The 20078-nt window shown below is 44.3% G+C and overlaps 1 protein-coding gene across 2 annotated transcripts in view; it reads left to right on the top strand.

Moving 5' to 3' along the window:
- AUH (AU RNA binding methylglutaconyl-CoA hydratase) overlaps window positions 1-20078 on the top strand; it is a 396720-nt gene that overhangs the window by 110838 nt on the left and 265804 nt on the right. Inside the window, exon 4 of one of the 2 annotated variants that reach the window (XM_077299922.1) lies at window positions 5427-5513. The exons of the other annotated variant lie outside the window; for it this stretch is intronic. Coding sequence (XP_077156037.1) covers window positions 5427-5513 — 87 coding nt within the window. The remainder of the gene's footprint in view (window positions 1-5426; window positions 5514-20078) is intronic. 2 annotated transcript variants of the gene reach the window in all.

Below are 20078 nucleotides of genomic sequence, written 5' to 3'. Positions count from 1 at the left end.
TGGAGTAGATTGGGAAGTCTTGTTGTAGGTGATCAGTTTGGAGATTTTGGTTAGGGTTTCTACCAGATACTACCGTAGATTGTCATCTTAATGATAACATTTAAAAGAAAAAATGAAACAAATTGCTATTAGTACGGTGATATCATTTTTTGTGTTTTTTTTTTTTTTTATTCAATATTTTTGAAAAGCATATGAGAGATGACCAATACACTTATGCAAATTTATTTTAAACCCCTATATCCAGATTATATCCAAACATTAGCGAATTAAGAATAAGCAAGGCAAGATGCCGAAGTCAAGAAATAGTAGGCACCCATAAGGTCTTTTTAGCTGTGTAGCCGTTGGACTCTTCATTGAACTAAACATGATGTCTTCAGTAGTCAACAATGACGTTTGGGCCTTCTGGAGCAAACGATAAGGGCAAGTTCGTATGTGACATTTTGCTGCATTTTGGGGTTTTTGTTATTAATACAGGAAATTCTTTATTGCAGAAGATATTTTCAGAAATTTTTTTTTGCCTGACTTAAAATGACTTCAAACCTTAAAAGATTGTAGTCTAAAGACCCATTGTCAGAAAAAACAGGGCCTGATAAGTGGTTGAAAAACGATCTGTAAAATACATTAAAATAGATGCTGAGTATAATGGAATGACCCTCAAGCTCTTTAGACTTAAATGTTATTAGAAATCTCTGGGAACTTCAAATAAAATGATTAAAAATAAATGTATATTTTGCCCAATCTTCCAAATCTAGAGAAATATACTAAAACTAAGAAATTGTAATTGTGCATAACTTCATGTTTTAGTAGTTACAGTAGAAAACTCTTACTGGTAATTAACATATAGGATACTTTTTTAAACAGGACCTTTCACTGGATTTAAAGTGAGCCCCTCCTCCGATTCCCTTTGCTTCACAGATATTGGAGCACACCGTTGTATATATAGTTATAGTAAAAAAGTAATCTAGTGAAACATCAGCTTTAAGAAGTTATTTTTGAAGAATATATTTTCTTTTTTTTTGTTCTTTATCTATGGTATAGGTAATCTGAGCATATTATATGTCTACATATAGTCTTGGGTATGTACAGGTCAAGATGTACTTGATCAAAACATAATTATAGTGCTTTGGCACAAAGCACTATATTGTTATTCCATCGTGGATAACTTCTTCTTCTTATTATTATTCAGTCCGCACGTAATGCGGCCCGAACCACTTCACTCACAGACTCCAGTGAGGTGTCATTTCGAAGCCAGCGTCCCCAAGAGGTGTGCTAAGTATTTTTCGTGTCGATCGGATTTGTAGTTTTGGCGCAATTTGCGTTTGAAATTTTTTTTTCCCCTCATTGTAATGCATTTCAATAGGGAAATTTCCCCTTAGGTTATAATGGCCGGGTTTCTGAGGCAATTTGAAATGTACCTGCCACCTGGCTGATTAGCTCATTGATATGCGCAGTCAGGCCCAGTTACTATGCCAACGCCTGCGAACTGTACATGACCACACCAGCACAGTTTTGCCAGATAATATCAGCTCTTAAAGTGATAGCACAGCACAATTCCAAAGCACTATCTGTAGTCTTATTATAATTATTGTCCCGCTCACCAAATCGGACCCAGCCCACCAAATCGGACCCGGAGTGGCGCCGCCCGCCAAATCGGACCCGGAGTGGCGCCGCCCGCCAAATCGGACCCGGGGTGGCGCCGCCCGCCAAATCGGACCCGGGGTGGCGCCGCCCGCCAAATCGGACCCAGGGTGGCGCCGCCCGCCAAATCGGACCCAGGGTGGCGCCGCCCGCCAAATCGGACCCAGGGTGGCGCCGCCCGCCAAATCGGACCCAGGGTGGCGCCGCCCGCCAAATCGGACCCGGAGTGGCGCCGCCCGCCAAATCGGACCCGGAGTGGCGCCGCCCGCCAAATCGGACCCGGAGTGGCGCCGCCCGCCAAATCGGACCCAGGGTGGCGCCGCCCGCCAAATCGGACCCAGAGTGGCGCCGCCCGCCAAATCGGACCCAGAGTGGCTACAACTACCAAACCAGCGCCTGAGGGGCACCCAAGTGTGAAAGTCTTGCTGGGGCAACCCGGGCACCATTCCAAAGCACTATCTGTAGTTCCTTCAGGAAATACCCATCTAGTTATTATTATTCAGTCCGCACGTAATGCGACCCGAACCGCTTCACTTAGACTCCAGTGAGGTGTCATTTCGAAGCCAGCGTCCCCAAGAGGTGTGCTAAGTATTTTTCGTGTCGATCGGATTTGTAGTTTTGGCGCAATTTGCGTTTGAAATTTTTTTTTCCCCTCATTGTAATGCATTTCAATAGGGACATTTTCCCATAGGTTATAATGGCCGGGTTTCTGAGGCAATTTGAAATGTACCTGCCACCTGGCTGATTAGCTCATTGATATGCGCAGTCAGGCCCAGTTACTATGCCAACGCCTGCGAACTGTACATGACCACACCAGCAGTTTTGCCAGATAATATCAGCTCTTAAAGTGATAGCACAGCACAATTCCAAAGCACTAGGCCGCCCGCCAAATCGGACCCAGAGTGGCGCCGCCCGCCAAATCGGACCCGGAGTGGCGCCGCCCGCCAAATCGGACCCAGAGTGGCGCCGCCCGCCAAATCGGACCCAGAGTGGCGCCGCCCGCCAAATCGGACCCAGAGTGGCGCCGCCCGCCAAATCAGACCCAGAGTGGCGCCGCCCGCCAAATCGGACCCGAAGTGGCGCCGCCCGCCAAATCGGACCCGGAGTGGTGCCGCCCGCCAAATCGGACCCAGAGTGGCCCCACCCGCCAAATCGGACCCAGAGTGGCTACAACTACCAAACCAGCGCCTGAGGGGCACCCAAGTGTGAAAGTCTTGCTGGGGCAACCCGGGCACCATTCTAAAGCACTATGTGTAGTTCCTTCAGGAAATACCCATCTAGTTATCTTTGCTCTTCTCTGTAACGTCGTTTACTGTAAATGACATAATTGTGCCCACCTTACAAACTGCATCTCTATTATTATACTTGCATATATTGCGCCATCATATAGTCTCCATTGAGGCTCACAATCTAAATTCCCTATCAGTATGTCTTTTGAAGTGTGGGAGGAAACCCACAAAAAAAAGGGGAGAACATACACATGCCTTGTAGATGTTGTCCTTGGTGGGATTTGAACCCATGACCTCAGTTTAATGGGATAGGTGGTGGATCCACTGTGTCGGGGACCAAGGAAAGTTTGGAGGGATGTTACTAGGAGCATCACAAAATCTGACCTCAGATACACAGCAGCATATGTGATCTAAAGAGAGACAAAGGAGGTGGACCAGGTGCTACACTAGGATTGACCTTGGCTAGATGACAGCTGACGCCCCTAGGGACAGGTACCTGGGACGGCCCAAAGGAAGGTACTGTAGATGCAGGCAGGCACTGTAAGAACATGGGAGCCATGGATGCAGACAGGACCGGCTGATTTACAGATGACCTGCTGGCATAGAGATGAGCACTAGCAGGTGCAGGCTGGACCGTCTGATAGACAGGCGGGCTAGTAGATAGGCAGGTATGCAGGATTATGAGCACTGGGTCCTAAGAACTAACAAAGGTGTTTAGTAACAAACTTGCAACCTTGCACAGGCACCTCCCTTCAGGTGGAGCTGCCTTAAATAATGAGCATCTCCCAGTCATTGGCTGGATTTGTGAGGAAAGAGGGAGACGCAAGACAAAAAACTGCTCACCTGGTATTAGGTATTCAAAGCATGTGTAGATAAGAGCTGACGCAGATCCACAAGTCGGTCACCGACTGCATGAAACAGAACTCTGCAAAGGAATACTTAGATTTCGTCCACGCTGCCCAAATAATGAGATTTGAGAAAGTTATTAAAGTTTGACAGTGGTTTATTCTACGCGTTTCAAGGTTTTTTGCAACCTCTTCTTCAGGAAATACCACATAGAACATGTCATTTGGAGAAGCGCTGTGTGCCCCATCCTGCGATGCGATCCTGAGGGTGTATGCAATCTTGCAGGTGTGGAGCACATCATCCTTCCCACTCTGCCACTGAGCTTTGGCAGATGAGTGATTTCCTTCCTTTCCTTTATTCCAATTCATCATTGAATAGGAATAAAAAGTCGGACTAAAGACTTTATATAATTTTTTTATTAATAAAACATTTATTTTTAATTGATTAAAATTTAGATCCATACAATTTAATTGTTTAACTAATGGTTTATTTCAACATGTCTCCACATTGGATACGCTTCCAGAAACTTGTTAGTATAGCCGAGGGGTCTAAGTGTCTGGCGGCGGATCTTGAGGAAGTTGAGGCATATCTTTTGGAGTTAGTCAGAGATGTGCTTTTCTTGCTCAGTATATATCTGTGTTTTTTTTTTTTTCCTTTTCTCCTGGTGTTTAAAATAGACATGTTAATATAAATACAGCTTCTATCTTTTACTATGAACTTTTATGCAAATAATAGAATACTGTCTGCTAACCATGAACTTTGACATGTGTCATCTGACTGCTTGGCGCTCTTTTTTTTTAAATCTGTGTGTATTTAATGCTCCACCTATGTATGTTCCATGTGGTATTTCCTGAAGAAGAGGTTGCAAAAAACCTTGAAACGCATAGAATAAACCACTGTCAAAGTTTAATAACTTTCTGGAATCTCATCATTTGGGCAGTGTGGACAAAATCCACGTATTCCTTTGCAGAGTTCAGTCATTGGCTGGAGACACTGTAAGACCACGTATGTTGTCCCTTTAAGAGGACCGGACTGCATGCACGCTCTATGCACAGTGCCCAGGAATCTGCATGCAGTGCATGCACCCCAGGCAGCAGCCGAAGTGGGAAACAGGGGCTGCGGCGGCAAGTCAGAATCTCTGCTGGGGAAGAGGGACAGCAGGCAGAGACGACGACTCTACACTCAGTCTTACAAAGCAACCGTGTTAACCACTGAGCCACCTTGGTAAACAATGAGGCACCTTGCATCCCATCTGAGTATATACCTGTATGATATTGTACTACTTTAACCCCTAATGTGCCTGGCCTTTTAGTGTCTATCACATTGGCTACTGTAATTACCTCTGCCTGTTGCTGGGGTTCTCTAATTATGATTCTTTATTTTTTGGGGGCATATTTTTTAATGTGTTTGTATTTAATATTGTTAATTTTAATAGCTTTTTTTCAATTTTTTTAGCTAGCATCTGTTCTTGTTGGTGTATGGTTTCTTAAGCATAAAAGGCTAGTAATACATCAGAGACTCTTTTTGTGTTGTTTCCTTTTTTTCTCATTATATTGGTTTGTGTGGGTGTCCACATTCGTGTTTGTCTGATGGTTGTGATTAGAGAAAGTTTGATGTGTGATACAAGTGACACGCAGTCCATTATTTCTAGTCTACTACATTATTGTTTTATCCTAAAGATTGCATTTTTATTGTTAATATATTTTCTTATAGGAGCAGATTTAAAGGAAAGGGCAAAAATGCACCCAAGTGAAGTGGGACCATTTGTTTCAAAAGCGAGGGCATTGATGAATGAATTTGGTAAGTATCTTCCACATTATTTATACTTATTTCTATAGAAAATATAAAAGAACTAAACAGGCAAGAGCAGTGGAAGTGTACACTTTAGTGTACGGTATATTATTATGCCTATCTGATCTGTAGTCAACAAATGAAAATTAAACATTTGCTACCTAACTGCGACAAATGGACAAATCTTAAATATGTCCATGTATTATGGATTATTCAGTTTAAAGGGGTTTTCTGGCTGAGCCTAAACTTCTGCAGTCAATCTAGGGGATTACAGATTGCTGAATCCTGTGTACCATAATAAAAAGTGAATTATGCTCATGGGCTGACTAACAGGGAAGTCCTGACGCTGTCCATATTTTATGTTCAGCCCTGAAAACTCCTATAAATAACAAGGAACATTTATCAAAACAGACGCAGAGGAAATGTACAGGAGATTCTCATAACAGCCAGTTAAATTTCAGATCCTGTTCAAAACCACCTTTCCAGGTCATCCACCTGACCGCACCATGGAGGTTATTCTTCTTATCCATAGTGGGGCAGGAAACCACGAGAGTACAAAAGGATCCTCCCCCTACCCACCATCAGTGTTTTTCCTGTCCCACTGTGGATAGGAACGACGAGCGTAATGCCGGCAGGCTCCGTTCAGAGGGTGTGGATCGGAGGGGGGGGGTTTCGGCCCTAGTTACCTTTCCCACCTCAAGACCTCCGGATGCTGAAACCCGACACAGGGTCCCTCAGCTTACCCAGTTTAGCACTGCTCCTGGGTTAACCGGTCGCTTCCTCCTTAGGGGGCTCTCGACCAGGCACACCGCCCGGGTCCGGGGAGCCTCCTCTGTGCATGCGGTCCCGGAGCTAAGTCTGCAGCAGCAGCCATTACTGAGACCGCACGCTACAACCCGGCGTAGCACTTCCAGGTTGTGGTGGGCGGGGCGACGTCTCCTCCGCACGGCAGCTTTTTCCGGGGCATGTCGGTGAGCGCGGCTGAAGCGCTCCAATGAGGGATTCCTCCTAAAGCTATGGCATATAAGGTAAAGGGGGTTTGGGGCGACGTCTCCGCTGAGTAGAGCGTATTCCGGGCATGGAGGATACCGCCAGGTTGGAGACAGAGAGCCAGGGGCATGTGAGTAACCTAAGAAGGGGTTATCACTAAATTCCCACCACCCACCTACCAGTGTGCAGTTATCTGAGACCGGGTCACGTTTGTCTGTTTCGTAGGGCACCTCTACTTCTATAGAGAAAAAAGTTAAAAAATCGGGGAAAAATAGGAAGTGTCCTATTTGTTCTATAAGGCTGAAAGACTCATGGCAAAAAACCGCTTTGTGAGGCATGCACTAATCGCATTGTGGGAGAAGAACAGGCCTCTCTTATGTCGAGTATGAGGACTATTATCAGAGAGGGGGTGCAGGCGTCGGTTTCTGGCCTTGTTGTTCCTCAACCCACACAGCCTGAAAGTCTATCCAGGAACAGGATGAGAGAGTCGGACTCCTCTTCTGAAGGAGTTTTGTCCGAGTCTGATCTGGAGGAGGATGAGTATAGAGATCCTCCAGAAAGAGGGTTACTAGGTGCAGTGAGACGCACCATGCAGATTGAAGAACCTGCAACATCTTGTTCAGTTCAGGATGAAATGTTTGGTGGGTTACGTACTCAGACCTCTAAAGTTTTCCCTGTGAAGTCTCATATACGGTCTATGATTCTAGAAGAGTGGGAGGAGGCAGAGCAACGTCTGACCATTCCCAAAGACTTTAAACTTCGCCTTCCTTTTGATTCGGAAGAGGTCAAGGATTGGGAGGACATTCCCAAAATAGACATTCCTTTAGCCCGAGTCTCCAAGAGAACTGCCATTCCTTTTGAAGACTCTTCTCACCTAAAGGAGCCTATGGATAGGAAGGCAGATGGTCTCTTGAAAAGAACCTGGGAGAGTTCAGCAGCTGTGATAGTGCAAATTTAGCGGCAACATCAGTGGCGCGATCTATGCACCTGTGGATAGATGATTTGGTAGATCAACTATCATCCAAAACCCCTAGAGAGTCTATATTGAAATCCCTACCCCTTCTAAAAATGGTAACAGATTTTCTTGCAGACGCTTCTGCAGAATCAGTGAGGTTCACGGCCAGGAGTCAGTCCCTATCAAACGCAGCCAGAAGAGCCATCTGGCTCAAAAACTGGTCGGTGAATATGCATTCTAAAAATAAGCTTTGTGCTATCCCATTTTCAGGTGGAAGAGTTTTTGGTCCAGTTCTGGACGATGTTTTAGAGAAAGTTTCAGACGAAAAGAAGGGGTTTCCGGAGGATAAGCACACAAAATTTCAGCCCTTTCGTAGGCCCCGTTTTAACCAGAGAACTGACTATAGGGGGAAAGGGAAGCAAGGGAGGTGGAGCTATCCAAAAGGAGCGGATACTAGAACCAAAGGTAAAGAGTCCACCTTTTCAGGTTCGACCTCGGGATACCACAGGAAATGACGCCACCAGAGTAGGGGGGGCGCCTGACCAGGTTCCTGGGGGGTTGGCAGGAGATTACCACAAGCCCGTGGGTCCTACAACTGATCTCTCAGGGATACAGGATAGAATTCTCCTAGTCTCCCCCACAAAAATTCCTGATATCCAGCTCCCACCTCGTCTCGACCTCTCCCATGTGGGTAGACATTCAGGATCTTATAAAAACAGCTGCAATCATTACGGTTCCTCCCTAAGAAATAGGACAGGGGTTTTATTCGAGTCTGTTTTCCATAATAAAGCCTTCCGGAGAATCAAGAACAATCATAAATCTCAAACATCTAAACACATGGGTAAAATACAAAAGATTCAAAATGGAATCTATAAAATCCAAGATTCCCCTCTTAGGGAAAGGAGTGGTAATGTGCACCCTAGATTTAAAGAGTGCATACTACCACGTTCCAGAATTTGGGATGGATCGTAAATTGGTCAAAATCCGATCTAGTACCCAAACAGAGAATAATGTTTCTTGGAGTCATACTAGACTCAAGTGTAAGAATGTCTTTTTTACCAGAAGGGAAATTATCCGGCATAATAAACAATGTCCGTCAGTTCACGAAGAACAGAGTATCCATCAGGGAAGCCATGAAGGTCCTGGGACTGATGACGCCCTGCATACCTTGCGTAAATTGGAGTCAGTTTCACTCCTGACGGCTTCAGCAAGCGATTCTCGTCTCCTGGGACAGAAGACAAAGGTCATTGGACAAGGTGTTTCATCTGTCACCTCGAGTAAAGACCTCCTTACCCTGGTGGACAAATCCCAAATATCTGAAGAAAGGGGTGGCTTGGATTCATTCGCCCGAAGTCATAATTACACCGATGCAAGGCTGGGGAGGACATATCCAGGGAAGATATTACCAGGGTCTGTGGAGTTGAAAAGACAGCAAGGAGCCCTTGAGTTACAGGGAGCTACTCACAGTCTGGAAAGTTCTATCCTCTGCCCAGTCCTGGGTGAAAAACAAACATTTTGAAAGTGCTATCGGACAGCACAACAGCAGTAGCTTTTCTTCTTCACCAAGGTGGTCCAAGGCACTTGGCTCTGCTGAACCTGGCAGAGAAAATCTTCAAATGGGCAGAGAAGAGAGTGCTCTCGGTTTCGGCAGTTCATCTAGAAGGTACCAGAAACCAGATGGCGGACTTCCTAAGCAGGAAGACAGTCTTGTCGACCGAATGGGAATTGAACGACGAAGTATTTATAGACTTATGCCATCGTTGGGGAAATCCGGTCATAGACCTCTTTGCAACCAGACAGAATGCAAAGGTCAACACCTTTTACTCACTGAACCCTCAAGAGAACCCAGCCGGGATCGATGCATTTTCCCAGTCATGGAGCAGAGGCCTGTTATACGCATTCCCTCCTCTAGCGCTGGTACCAAAAGTTCTCAGGAAAATCGTAGAAGACAAAGCCAGAGTCCTTCTTATAGTGCCGTTCTGGCCAAGGAGGAGTTGGTTCCCTTTATTAAAGAAGATGTCAGCAGAAAGACCCATCTTCCTTCCTCGGAGTAGAGACCTTCTTTATCAGGGACCTATTTTCCATCAGAATCCAGAAGCTCTTCGGTTGTCGGCGTGGATCCTGAACGCCAGGTTCTGAAAGCAAAAGGCTTGTCGGATGAAGTTATTTCCACGCTACAAGCAAGTAGGAAGCCGGTAACTTCTTCCATCTATACTAAAATTTGGAAAAAATTCTGCAGCTATTGTGGAGAGGTGACAGTTGATACTGATCACCCCAATATTCCTAAAATTCTTGACTTCTTACAATCGGGTTTTACAGCAGGTCTTAAGCCCAGTACTTTAAGTGTGCAAATAGCGGCTCTTAGTGTCTTCTACGACTCTACATTATCGTCCCATCCCTGAATAAGTCGTTTTTCCAGAGCAGTTGCGAGATTAAAACCATTAATAAGGAAAACGGTCCCACCGTGGGACCTAAATTTGGTCCTTAAAGGGCCACTGTCGCCCCCTCCAGCCGTTATAAACTAAAAGAGCCACCTTGTGCAGCAGTAATGCTGCATTCTAACAAGGTGGCTCTTTTAGTTTTTGGTGCATGTATTCCCAAAATAAAGCGTTTTATAACTTCTCCAAAATACCTGTCTTTCGCCAGGGAGGCAGGTCCTCACCCCCCTGCTTGAAACGCCACACTGCCATCACTCAAATCTTCATGCTGTTTTTGCATGAAATCCGGCGCCTGCGCTGTGTAGTACTGTTTGGTGCAGGCGCAGTGAGCTTTGGCCGTCTGACGTCACAGCCAGGCTTGCAGACGGCGCCTGTGCGGCCAGTGTGGCCACCCACCTTGGTAATCCCAGCCCCGCACTGTGCATAATGCATAACACACTGCGGGGCTGGGATTACCAAGGTGGGTGGCCGCACAGGCGCCGTCTGCAAGCCTGGCTGTGACGTCAGACGGCCAAAGCTCACTGCGCCTGCACCAGACAGTACTACACAGCGCAGATTGAAGATTTGAGTGACGGCAGTGTGGCGTTTCAAGCCTCCCTGGCGAAAGACAGGTGTTTTGGAGAAGTTATAAAACGCTTTATTTTGGGAATACATGCACCAAAAACTAAAAGAGCCACCTTGTTAGAATGCAGCATTACTGCTGCACAAGTTGGCTCTTTTAGTTTATAACTAGTGTTGAGCGATACCGTCCGATACTTGAAAGTATCGGTATCGGAAAGTATCGGCCGATACCGGCAAAGTATCGGATCTAATCCGATACCGATACCCGATACCAATACAAGTCAATGGGACTCAAGTATCGGACGGTATTCCTGATGGTTCCCAGGGTCTGAAGGAGAGGAAACTCTCCTTCAGGCCCTGGGAACCATATAAATGTGTAAAAGAAAGAATTAAAATAAAAAATATCGCTATACTCACCTGTCCGACGCAGCCGGGACTTCAGCGAGGGAACCGGCAGCGTTGTTTGTTTAAAATTCGCGCTATTACTTGGTTACGTGAATTCCCGGCTTGTGATTGGTCAGGTCGGCCATGTTGCCGGGACGCGGACCAATCACAGCAAGCCGTGACGAAATTACGTCACGGCTTGCTGTGATTGGTCCGCGTCCCGGCAACATGGCCGCCCTGACCAATCACAAGCCGTGACGTCACGGGAGGCTGGACACGCGCTCACTTTAAAATTGGCGCGTGTCCAGCCTCCCGTGACGTCACGGCTTGTGATTGGTTGCGCCGCGGTCAACCAATCACAAGCCGGGAGGCTGGACGCGCTGCATTTTAAAATGGGCGCGTGTCCAGCCTCCCGTGACGTCACGGCTTGTGATTGGTTGCGCCGCGGTCAACCAATCACAAGCCGGGAGGCTGGACGCGCTGCATTTTAAAATGGGCGCGTGTCCAGCCTCCCGTGACGTCACGGCTTGTGATTGGTCAGGGCGGCCATATTGCCGGGACGCGGACCAATCACAGCAAGCCGTGACGTAATTTCGTCACGGCTTGCTGTGATTGGTCCGCGTCCCGGCAACGTGGCCGACCTGACCAATCACAAGCCGGGAATTCACGTAACCAAGTAATAGCGCGAATTTTAAACAAACAACGCTGCCGGTTCCCTCGCTGAAGTCCCGGCTGCGTCGGACAGGTGAGTATAGCGATATTTTTTATTTTAATTCTCTCTTTTACACATTTTAACATTAATGTTGTTGCGATACCCGATACCCGATACCACAAGAGTATCGGAATCCCGGTATCGGAATTCCGATACAGCAAGTATCGGCCGATACCCGATACTTGCAGCATCGGAATGCTCAACACTATTTATAACGGCTGGAGGGGGTGACAGTGGCCCTTTAACGTACTGTGTAAACATCCGTATGATTTAGGGAGCGAACTAAAGATTAGTAAATTGCCCCTAAAAACGGTTTTCCTTGTAGCCATCACTTCGGCAAAGAGGCTGGGTGAGCTACAGGCTCTTTCTATCCAGGATCCTTATTTACAGGTGTTTAACTACAGGTTGGTTTTGAAACTTGATCCAGCGTTTCTCCCGAAAGTGATCTCAGAGTCAAATATGAACCAGGAAGTCATACTTTCCTCTTTTTTTCCAGTCACCTAAAAATCAAAATGAAATGTTCTACCATAACCTAGATGTTAGGGAAACAGTCCTTAAATATCTAGAAGTGACTGCACCCTGGAGACAGGATAATAATCTTTTTGTTCCATTCAGAGGCCCAAAGAGAGGTAGAAAAGCATCTAAATCTACTATCGCAAGGTGGATTAGATCCACAATCATTTCGGCCTATAAGATTCAGGGAAAGAATCCCCCAGACAGTATCAAGGCACATTCGTCTAGATCAATGGCAGCCTCATGGGCAGAGAGGGGGAGGGGGGCTTCAGCAGATCAAATTTGCAACGCTGCATCCTGGTCTAATCTTAGTACCTTTTCCAAGCATTATAAACTAGATGTAATGTCGACACAACTAGGGTTTGGCAGGAAGGTACTCAAGGCAGTAGTCCAACCCTAAGAACCAATCTGGTTTGGTACTTCTCCATGGTGCTGTCAGGTGGATGACCTGGAAAATGGTAATTAGACCTACCGGTAATTGTATTTCCAGGAATCCATCTTGACAGCACTACTAGTTTCCCTCCCTATGCTAAATCACTAAAAACTAATGTGATGTAACATTTGTATCTTGTTTTGTTATTTGAATAAACTATTCTTTTTGCATCCATCCAGATGTGGTACTTTGGAAAATCACTGATGGTGGGTAGGGGGAGGGTCCTTTTGTACTCTAGTGGTTTCCTGTTTCACTATGGATAAGAAGGACAACCTCCATGGTGCTGTCAGGATGGATTCCTGGAAATACAATGACTGGTAGGTCTAATTACCGTTTTTGAAAATGAAAGACAGAGCTAATCACGTCGGTTGGTTACTATTCCACTTTTCTCTTGCAACAATTTTGATAAATATCCTCAATTTACCAAATGTAGTGTAGTAGTATATAGCATCTATTTATCTTCAAGGCAAAATTGCTAATACTTTTTCCACTTTGATTGGCTAAGCGGTTAACCTGCCAGCCAATACACTACATCCCATGGAGCAGATGTATGAATGTATTTGACGGCAATCTGTCAACTGATTCATGCTCCATAGAAAAATATACTGACGTGAATCGTTCAGCCGGGCTCTGATTCACACTGCCCACAGGTTGAACTGTGTGAATCAGATGAAAGATTTTCTTTAGATCAGTTTTTTGGAGTAAATACATTGAATGGTGTTTGAGCTGAACTGCATATTTCTGAAATCACTGATATGAGTTCAACCTATTTTATCAATGTTTTAGAAGGAAATTTGATTAGCTGAGAAGCTATTTTCTGCAAACTGAATTTCCCTTTTTATCTTTTGGGGTCTTTGCAGTCCCCAAAGCATAATAAACTGAAGATGTAAAAAAAAAAAAAAAAAAAAAAAAAAGCTGTCACCCCTGTCCTCCTTCGCCGCGTCGTTTTCTCATTGACACTCGCCTGAATTCCTGGGCCTGTGACTTCTTGCTCTGAGACCTGGGATGGTTTTGTACAAGATCACATGAGGTAATGGCAGGGATTCTACACTTGGCAGCGATCAGATGATGCAACAGGGACCGAACAGGCGACTGCATAAGTTCTTTTGTTTTTTTTACCTTCTGATGGTGTAGCTGCTGCTATTCTGATTTAGTCCTCGCGGAACCAAATTACAAAAAAATTGCATTTTGGTGATTTTTGTAATATTCTAATAGAATTCAGTGATTTTCAAATGCATTGTCTGATCTCTATTCATTGCTGTTGTGTATAATAATAATAATATATATATGGTAAGAGTATGGCACAGCTGCAACCCTACCAAGACCTGGCTGTCCACCTAAACTCCCATTCCAAAGAAGGAGAGCACTAACTAGAGAAGCAGCCAAGAGGCCCATGGTCACTCTAGAGGAGCTGCAGAGATTTACAGCTCAGGTGGGAGAATCTGTTCACAGAACAACTATTGGGGTGCAGTCAGATGGCCTTATAATACAGATGACGATCTTATCACAAAGATCAGACTGGCCGGTAGCTCCCCTGACCAGAGCGTGACCTCTTGTATTTGTATGCAGCTGTCACGATCGGGTCGAGAGCCGCTGGCCATTCTGAGCATTGTGATGCAATAGTTGTCCAGGTTAAAAGGCCCAGTCAAACTCCCGTATGTCTTATACTCCACAAATCTGGCCTTTATGGAAAATTGACAAGAAGAATACCATTTCGGAAAGCAGCCATCAGAATTTCCGTTTGCAATTTGCAAAGTCATGTAGGGGACACAGCGAGCATGTGTAAGAAAACCAAAGTAGAACTTTTTGTGTTAAATGCTATATGGGGCGGAAAATGAACATTGATGAAAACATCATCCTCATAATCAAACAGGGAGGTAGCAGCATGATGGAGATGCTTTTCTTCAGCAAGGACATGAAAGCTTTTCGGAGTTGATGGGAACCTGAAAGGAGCTAAATACAGGGCAATCCTGGAGAGAACCTGTTAGAGGTTGCAAAAGACTTGAGACTGGGGCGTAGGTCTAGAACGACCATAAACATACTGCCTGCTACAATCAAATGAGAATGTAAGAGAGTGAGTGAGAGACAGGCTCTGTGGATCCGAAACTTTGTTTTCTGCACATAATGCTTTTTAAAATTTTCATTGGACTTTTGTTAGTTTTTCATTTTTGAGTGTTGCCTGCTTTCTTTCATTATATTTATCGGTGTGTGTGTGTATACCTACCCTCATGGCCGAAAGTATTGGCACCCTTGAAATTATTCCAGAAAATAATGTAATTCTCCCAGAAAATCATTGTTACATATGTTTTGTTATATACATGTTTATTTCTTTTGTGTGTATTGGAACAACACAAAAAATAAAAACAGAAAAAAAGCAAATTTCACACAAAACCCCCAAAATTTGCCTGACAAAATTGTTGGCACACTCAACTTAATATTTGGTTGCACACCCTTTGGAATAAATAACTGCAATCAATCGCTTACTATAGCCACCAACAAGCTTCTATACAACTCCCAACTGGAATTTTTGACCACTCTTTTGCAAACTGCTCCAAGTCTCTCATATTTGAAGGGTGTCTTCTCCCAATGGCAATTATAAGATCTCTCCGTGTTCTATTGGATTTAGATTCAGACTCATTGCTGGCCTCTTCAGAACTCTCCAGCACTTTTCCATCCATTTCTCGGTACTTCTTGAAGTATGTTTGAGGTCATTGTCCTGCTGGAAGACCCATTACCTAGGATGCAAACCCAGCTTTCTGACACTGGGCACTACATTGCGACCCAAAATCCATTGGTGATCTTCATATTTCATGACAGTTGTGTATGTATAGGTGTGTGCATGTATAGATGTGTGTGTGTGTATATACCGTATGTGTGTATATATATATATATATATATATATATATATATATATATATATATATATATATATATATATATATATATATATATATATATATATATATATATATATATATACAGCTCTGGCAAAAATTAGGAGACCATTGCAAAATTTTCAGTTTCTCTGATTTTTTTTCTTTATAGATATATTTTATAGTAAAATGTAAATTTGTTCTTTTATTCTATAAACTTCTGACAACATGTCTCGGAATTTCCAAACAATAAATTTTATATTTTTTTCTGACAAATAAAAATGGTCAAAATTAAAAAAAAAAAAACCCCAGCACTTTCAGACCTCAAATAATGCAAAGAAAACAAGTTCATAATCATTTAGAAACAACAATACTAATGTTTTAACTCAGGAGGAGTTCAGAAATCAATAATTTGTGGAATAACCATGATTTTAATCACAGCTTTCATGCGTTTTGGCATGCTTTGATGTGATGGTCTCTTAAATTTTGCCAGAGATATATAAGTATGCCTGGCCCAGACATGGTCCACACCTGCTGGCTAACGAAATTAACAGCGGTACATGAACGCATGGCAAAGCAGATGAACCAACTGCTAGAAGCAGGCCACCACCCAGCTTGGCTAACACAACAACAACAACTTGCCTTACAACAACATGGAAACTCCTGTCAGGCATCATAGCATTGGGACCAACACCAGAAGCTCTAAGCACCAGCTCCTAGTAGATAGACTAGTCGCTCAAGACTCAAGATCCAGACAGACCAATCGCAGCACAGCCTGCATTGACTACAGGAAAGCCTATGCCTATGTGCCACACACATGGATCTGTGAATGCTTGGCTCTCTACAGTGTCAACAGGAAATTAAGAACCTTCCTCAGAAACTCAATGGGGCTATTGAGAACAACAATGGAAGACAACTAGCACAAGTGAGCATCAAATTCGACATATACCAAGGTGATGCACTGTCCCCATTGCTGTTCTGCATAGGCTTGAACCCGCTCAGTCAGATAATTAGTCTGGTTATGGATACAAGTTCAAGAGTGGAAGCACCATCAGCCACCTCCTCTACATGGATGACCTCAAGCTGAATGTGAAAAACAAATGAGACATCCATTCACTGATCCACCTGACAAGGATCTACAGCAAAGACATCGGGATGTCCTTCGGACTGAAGAAGTGCGGCCAGTTGGTAATAGAGAGGCAAGGTTGTCAAGACTGATGGAGTGGAATTACCAGCAGGGCACATAGCCAATGAACAGACATGCTACAAGTACCTTGGCATCCCGCAGGGATACGGTAAACATGATGAGGAAAGGAAAGCCGCAACATCCAAATGCCATCAAAGGGTAAGACGGGTCCTGAAGAGCCAGCTCAATGGGAAGAATAAAATCTGCGCCATCAATATGCTGACTAAAAGAAGAGAGGGAAGCTGCAGATATGAACACCCGAAAGCTCCTCACAATGCATGGAGGTCTCCACCCTAAGTCTAACACCCAAAGATTGTATACCAACAGAAAGGAGGGTAGTCGAGGCTCGATAAGCATCCATGCCACCATCACGGAAGAAACAAGAAGTGTCCAGGAATACATCAGAAGAATGGCACCAAAAGATGAGATGCTGAGGAAGGAAGGAAGAACAAGACTATGAAGCAACATGGCAAGAGAAGCTGCTGCATGGGATGTATCATCGACAGAAAATGGAGGTTGCTGACATGGAGAAATCCTACCAATGACTGGAAAAAGCTGGACTTCGAGACAGCATAGAGGCACTAATCATAGCAGCACAAGAGCAATCACTAAGCAGCAGATCCATAGAAACAGGAATCTACCACACAAGACAAGACCCAAGGTGCAGACTATGCAAAGAAACCTCAGAAACAGTCCGACCCCTAGTGACAGGAGGCAAAATGCAAGCAGGTACAGCGTATACCGAATGCCACAACCAAGTACCGGGAATTGTATACAGGAACATCTGCACAGCATATGGGCTAAGTCCCCGTAAGTCCAGGTGGGAGACCCCAGAAAAAGTGGTGGAGAATGAAAAGGCTAAAATCCTGTGGACTTCAAGATCCAGACGGATAAGCAGGTGTTGGCTAACCAAGGTAAGACTAATAAGTTAAAAATTAACTTTTAATGGACAATTGTTAAAATGGGATGGACTATACCAAAAATAAGTAACCTATGATAACAAAAAAACACCCTATGTGACAACTTAAATTATAACAAACCCAAAATGCAAACACAAATACGTACCAAAATACACGTAATAAAAAGGAGACAGTCTCCTATATACAGCAAGAGTTGTGTGGCCAAAGAAATAGGCCATCCATATATCACATAGTCCTAATACAGACCATTAGTACAAAAAGGGGAACCATCTCACCTCATACTATTGTATTCATCGTGACGAGGGAGACAAGCCCCTAGAGTAAATCGGTGTCAAAATATATGGGGGAGGCAAATCATTCCATACATTACCCCACGTTGATCACCATGGAAACATATTACCCCAGCATTCAAGCTTCCCAACGCGTTTCGTTTACAAGACTCATCAGGGGAAGATGTAATAGATAAACACAGTCGGGTGCTAGATCCTCATCTTGTGTAAACACCCGTCATCCAGGGAAAAAGGGGGTTTCACACTTACTGTGTCGCTGTCTCTTAAATAAGCCACCTCTAGCTCCTCGTGTTCGAGCGGCGCCCACTCACTTCCTGTGCACCCTCGCTGTCGGCGCATCATACAAAAGGCGTCTCCAGCGTGGAACGCATACACCGGGACGTTCAGCCGCTGACGTCATTTCAGCGTCCTCAACTGGAACGCATATGTGAGCCGCATGAATTCACTAGCTGTCGGCACACTTTATGACGTAAATTATAGAGGAGATATCAGACGAGACTCGTAGCAAAATAATCAGTGAGGTTAGTAATTTAATCAGAGTGTTATAACAGGCGGATAAACCAATCCGCAAGAGGATACTCACAGTACTATAACGTATATGAAAACATCGTATGCCAATACCAGCCCTCTAAAACAGAGGGAAAAGAATGCCGAGACGTCCGCTATCGGCATGAACGTTGAAACAAAAACTTCATCCTAACATAACCTCCAGAAGGAGGGAGGATAAATATATCATAGCATATGCTGTCTATCCGAAAAAAGAGGAAGATACAGAAAAAAATTCTGGAGAATTATTCAAAGGACTCATGGTCCTGGCAAAAATGAAAATAAAAACAAAAAATACAAATAGAAATGTCCTAGCGAGTTCACACCCAGAAACAGAGGACAAACAGTGGGCAATAATACAGAGTCCTACCCTTAGGGAAATAGTCGGGAGAATGTAAATACAGTATGTTATTATCCCTCAGTGCAAGGAAGGAAGATAGATGGAAAGATGTGCCTACCTATACCCCCGCTCAAAAGTAATGTACTAACACTGACCCTATCCTCAAATCCTACCTATCATATGGAGGTTGGCACCCTAGGGATAGAGAACGAGAGATGGCGCCCCCATTCCTCGACGGCTAGCCCTATTCTTCACCTATCTACCCTACATGATACACATAGGGGGAGGAAATAAGGAAAAGAAGGTGCACAACTAAGGTGAAGTATGTAACATTTTATCAGAGAAAACAGCTGTAAGTAAGGATTTCGTTAAGGCCACCCGGTGTTTGAGTTTTAAGGCGATGGATCCATTTAGCCTCACATTGTAGCAACAACTGATCCCAGTTGCCACCCCTCCTCGGTGGTGCTACCCTGTCAATCCCCATAAATGACAGATCAGTAATTCTTCCATCATGTTTGGTGTTAATATGCCTCGCTAGAGGGGTGTCTCTTTTCAAAGCAATATCTCTCAGATGTTCTCCTATTCGTCTTCGAAATTCCCTTATGGTTTTGCCTATGTACTCAAGGCCGCATGTGCAGACCACCCTGTATATCACCCCCTTTGTTCTACAATTGATGAAGTGGTATAGGCGGTACTCCTTCCCTGTTTGTTGACTCATAAAGGTTGAACCTGTTGCCATAACAGGGCATGCGACACAACCACTACATTTAAAAGACCCTTTTAGTTGGTTAGACAACCACGTCTCCTTTTTTGGTGCAATGTAGTGGCTGTGAACCAATCTGTCGCCTATAGATTTCCCTTTTTGAAACGTAATACTAGGATTCTCTCCGACCATTTCACCAATGTCCTCGTCCATATACAAAATGGACCAATGTTTTTGCAGAATAGCCCGAACCTGTTGTGCACCATTGTTATAGGTTGTGATGTATCTCAACCTAGGAGTACTCTCATTTTTGGGTTTTGGTACCAAGCGGGTGATTTGCGATCACGCTTTTTGGATAGGAGCTATCCAGATGGCATTCTGAGGAAGGCTTTTAAGGAGGTAGAAAAGGTGAATAGAGACGGTCTTCTGGTACATTGGTCCATTTTGTATATGGACGAGGACATTGGTGAAATGGTCGGAGAGAATCCTAGTATTACGTTTCAAAAAGGGAAATCTATAGGCGACAGATTGGTTCACAGCCACTACATTGCACCAAAAAAGGAGACGTGGTTGTCTAACCAACTAAAAGGGTCTTTTAAATGTAGTGGTTGTGTCGCATGCCCTGTTATGGCAACAGGTTCAACCTTTATGAGTCAACAAACAGGGAAGGAGTACCGCCTATACCACTTCATCAATTGTAGAACAAAGGGGGTGATATACAGGGTGGTCT

The sequence above is a fragment of the Ranitomeya variabilis genome, chromosome 1 (assembly GCF_051348905.1).
Source record: "Ranitomeya variabilis isolate aRanVar5 chromosome 1, aRanVar5.hap1, whole genome shotgun sequence".
NCBI lineage: Eukaryota > Metazoa > Chordata > Amphibia > Anura > Dendrobatidae > Ranitomeya > Ranitomeya variabilis.
This window is presented reverse-complemented; position numbering and strand designations above follow the sequence as displayed.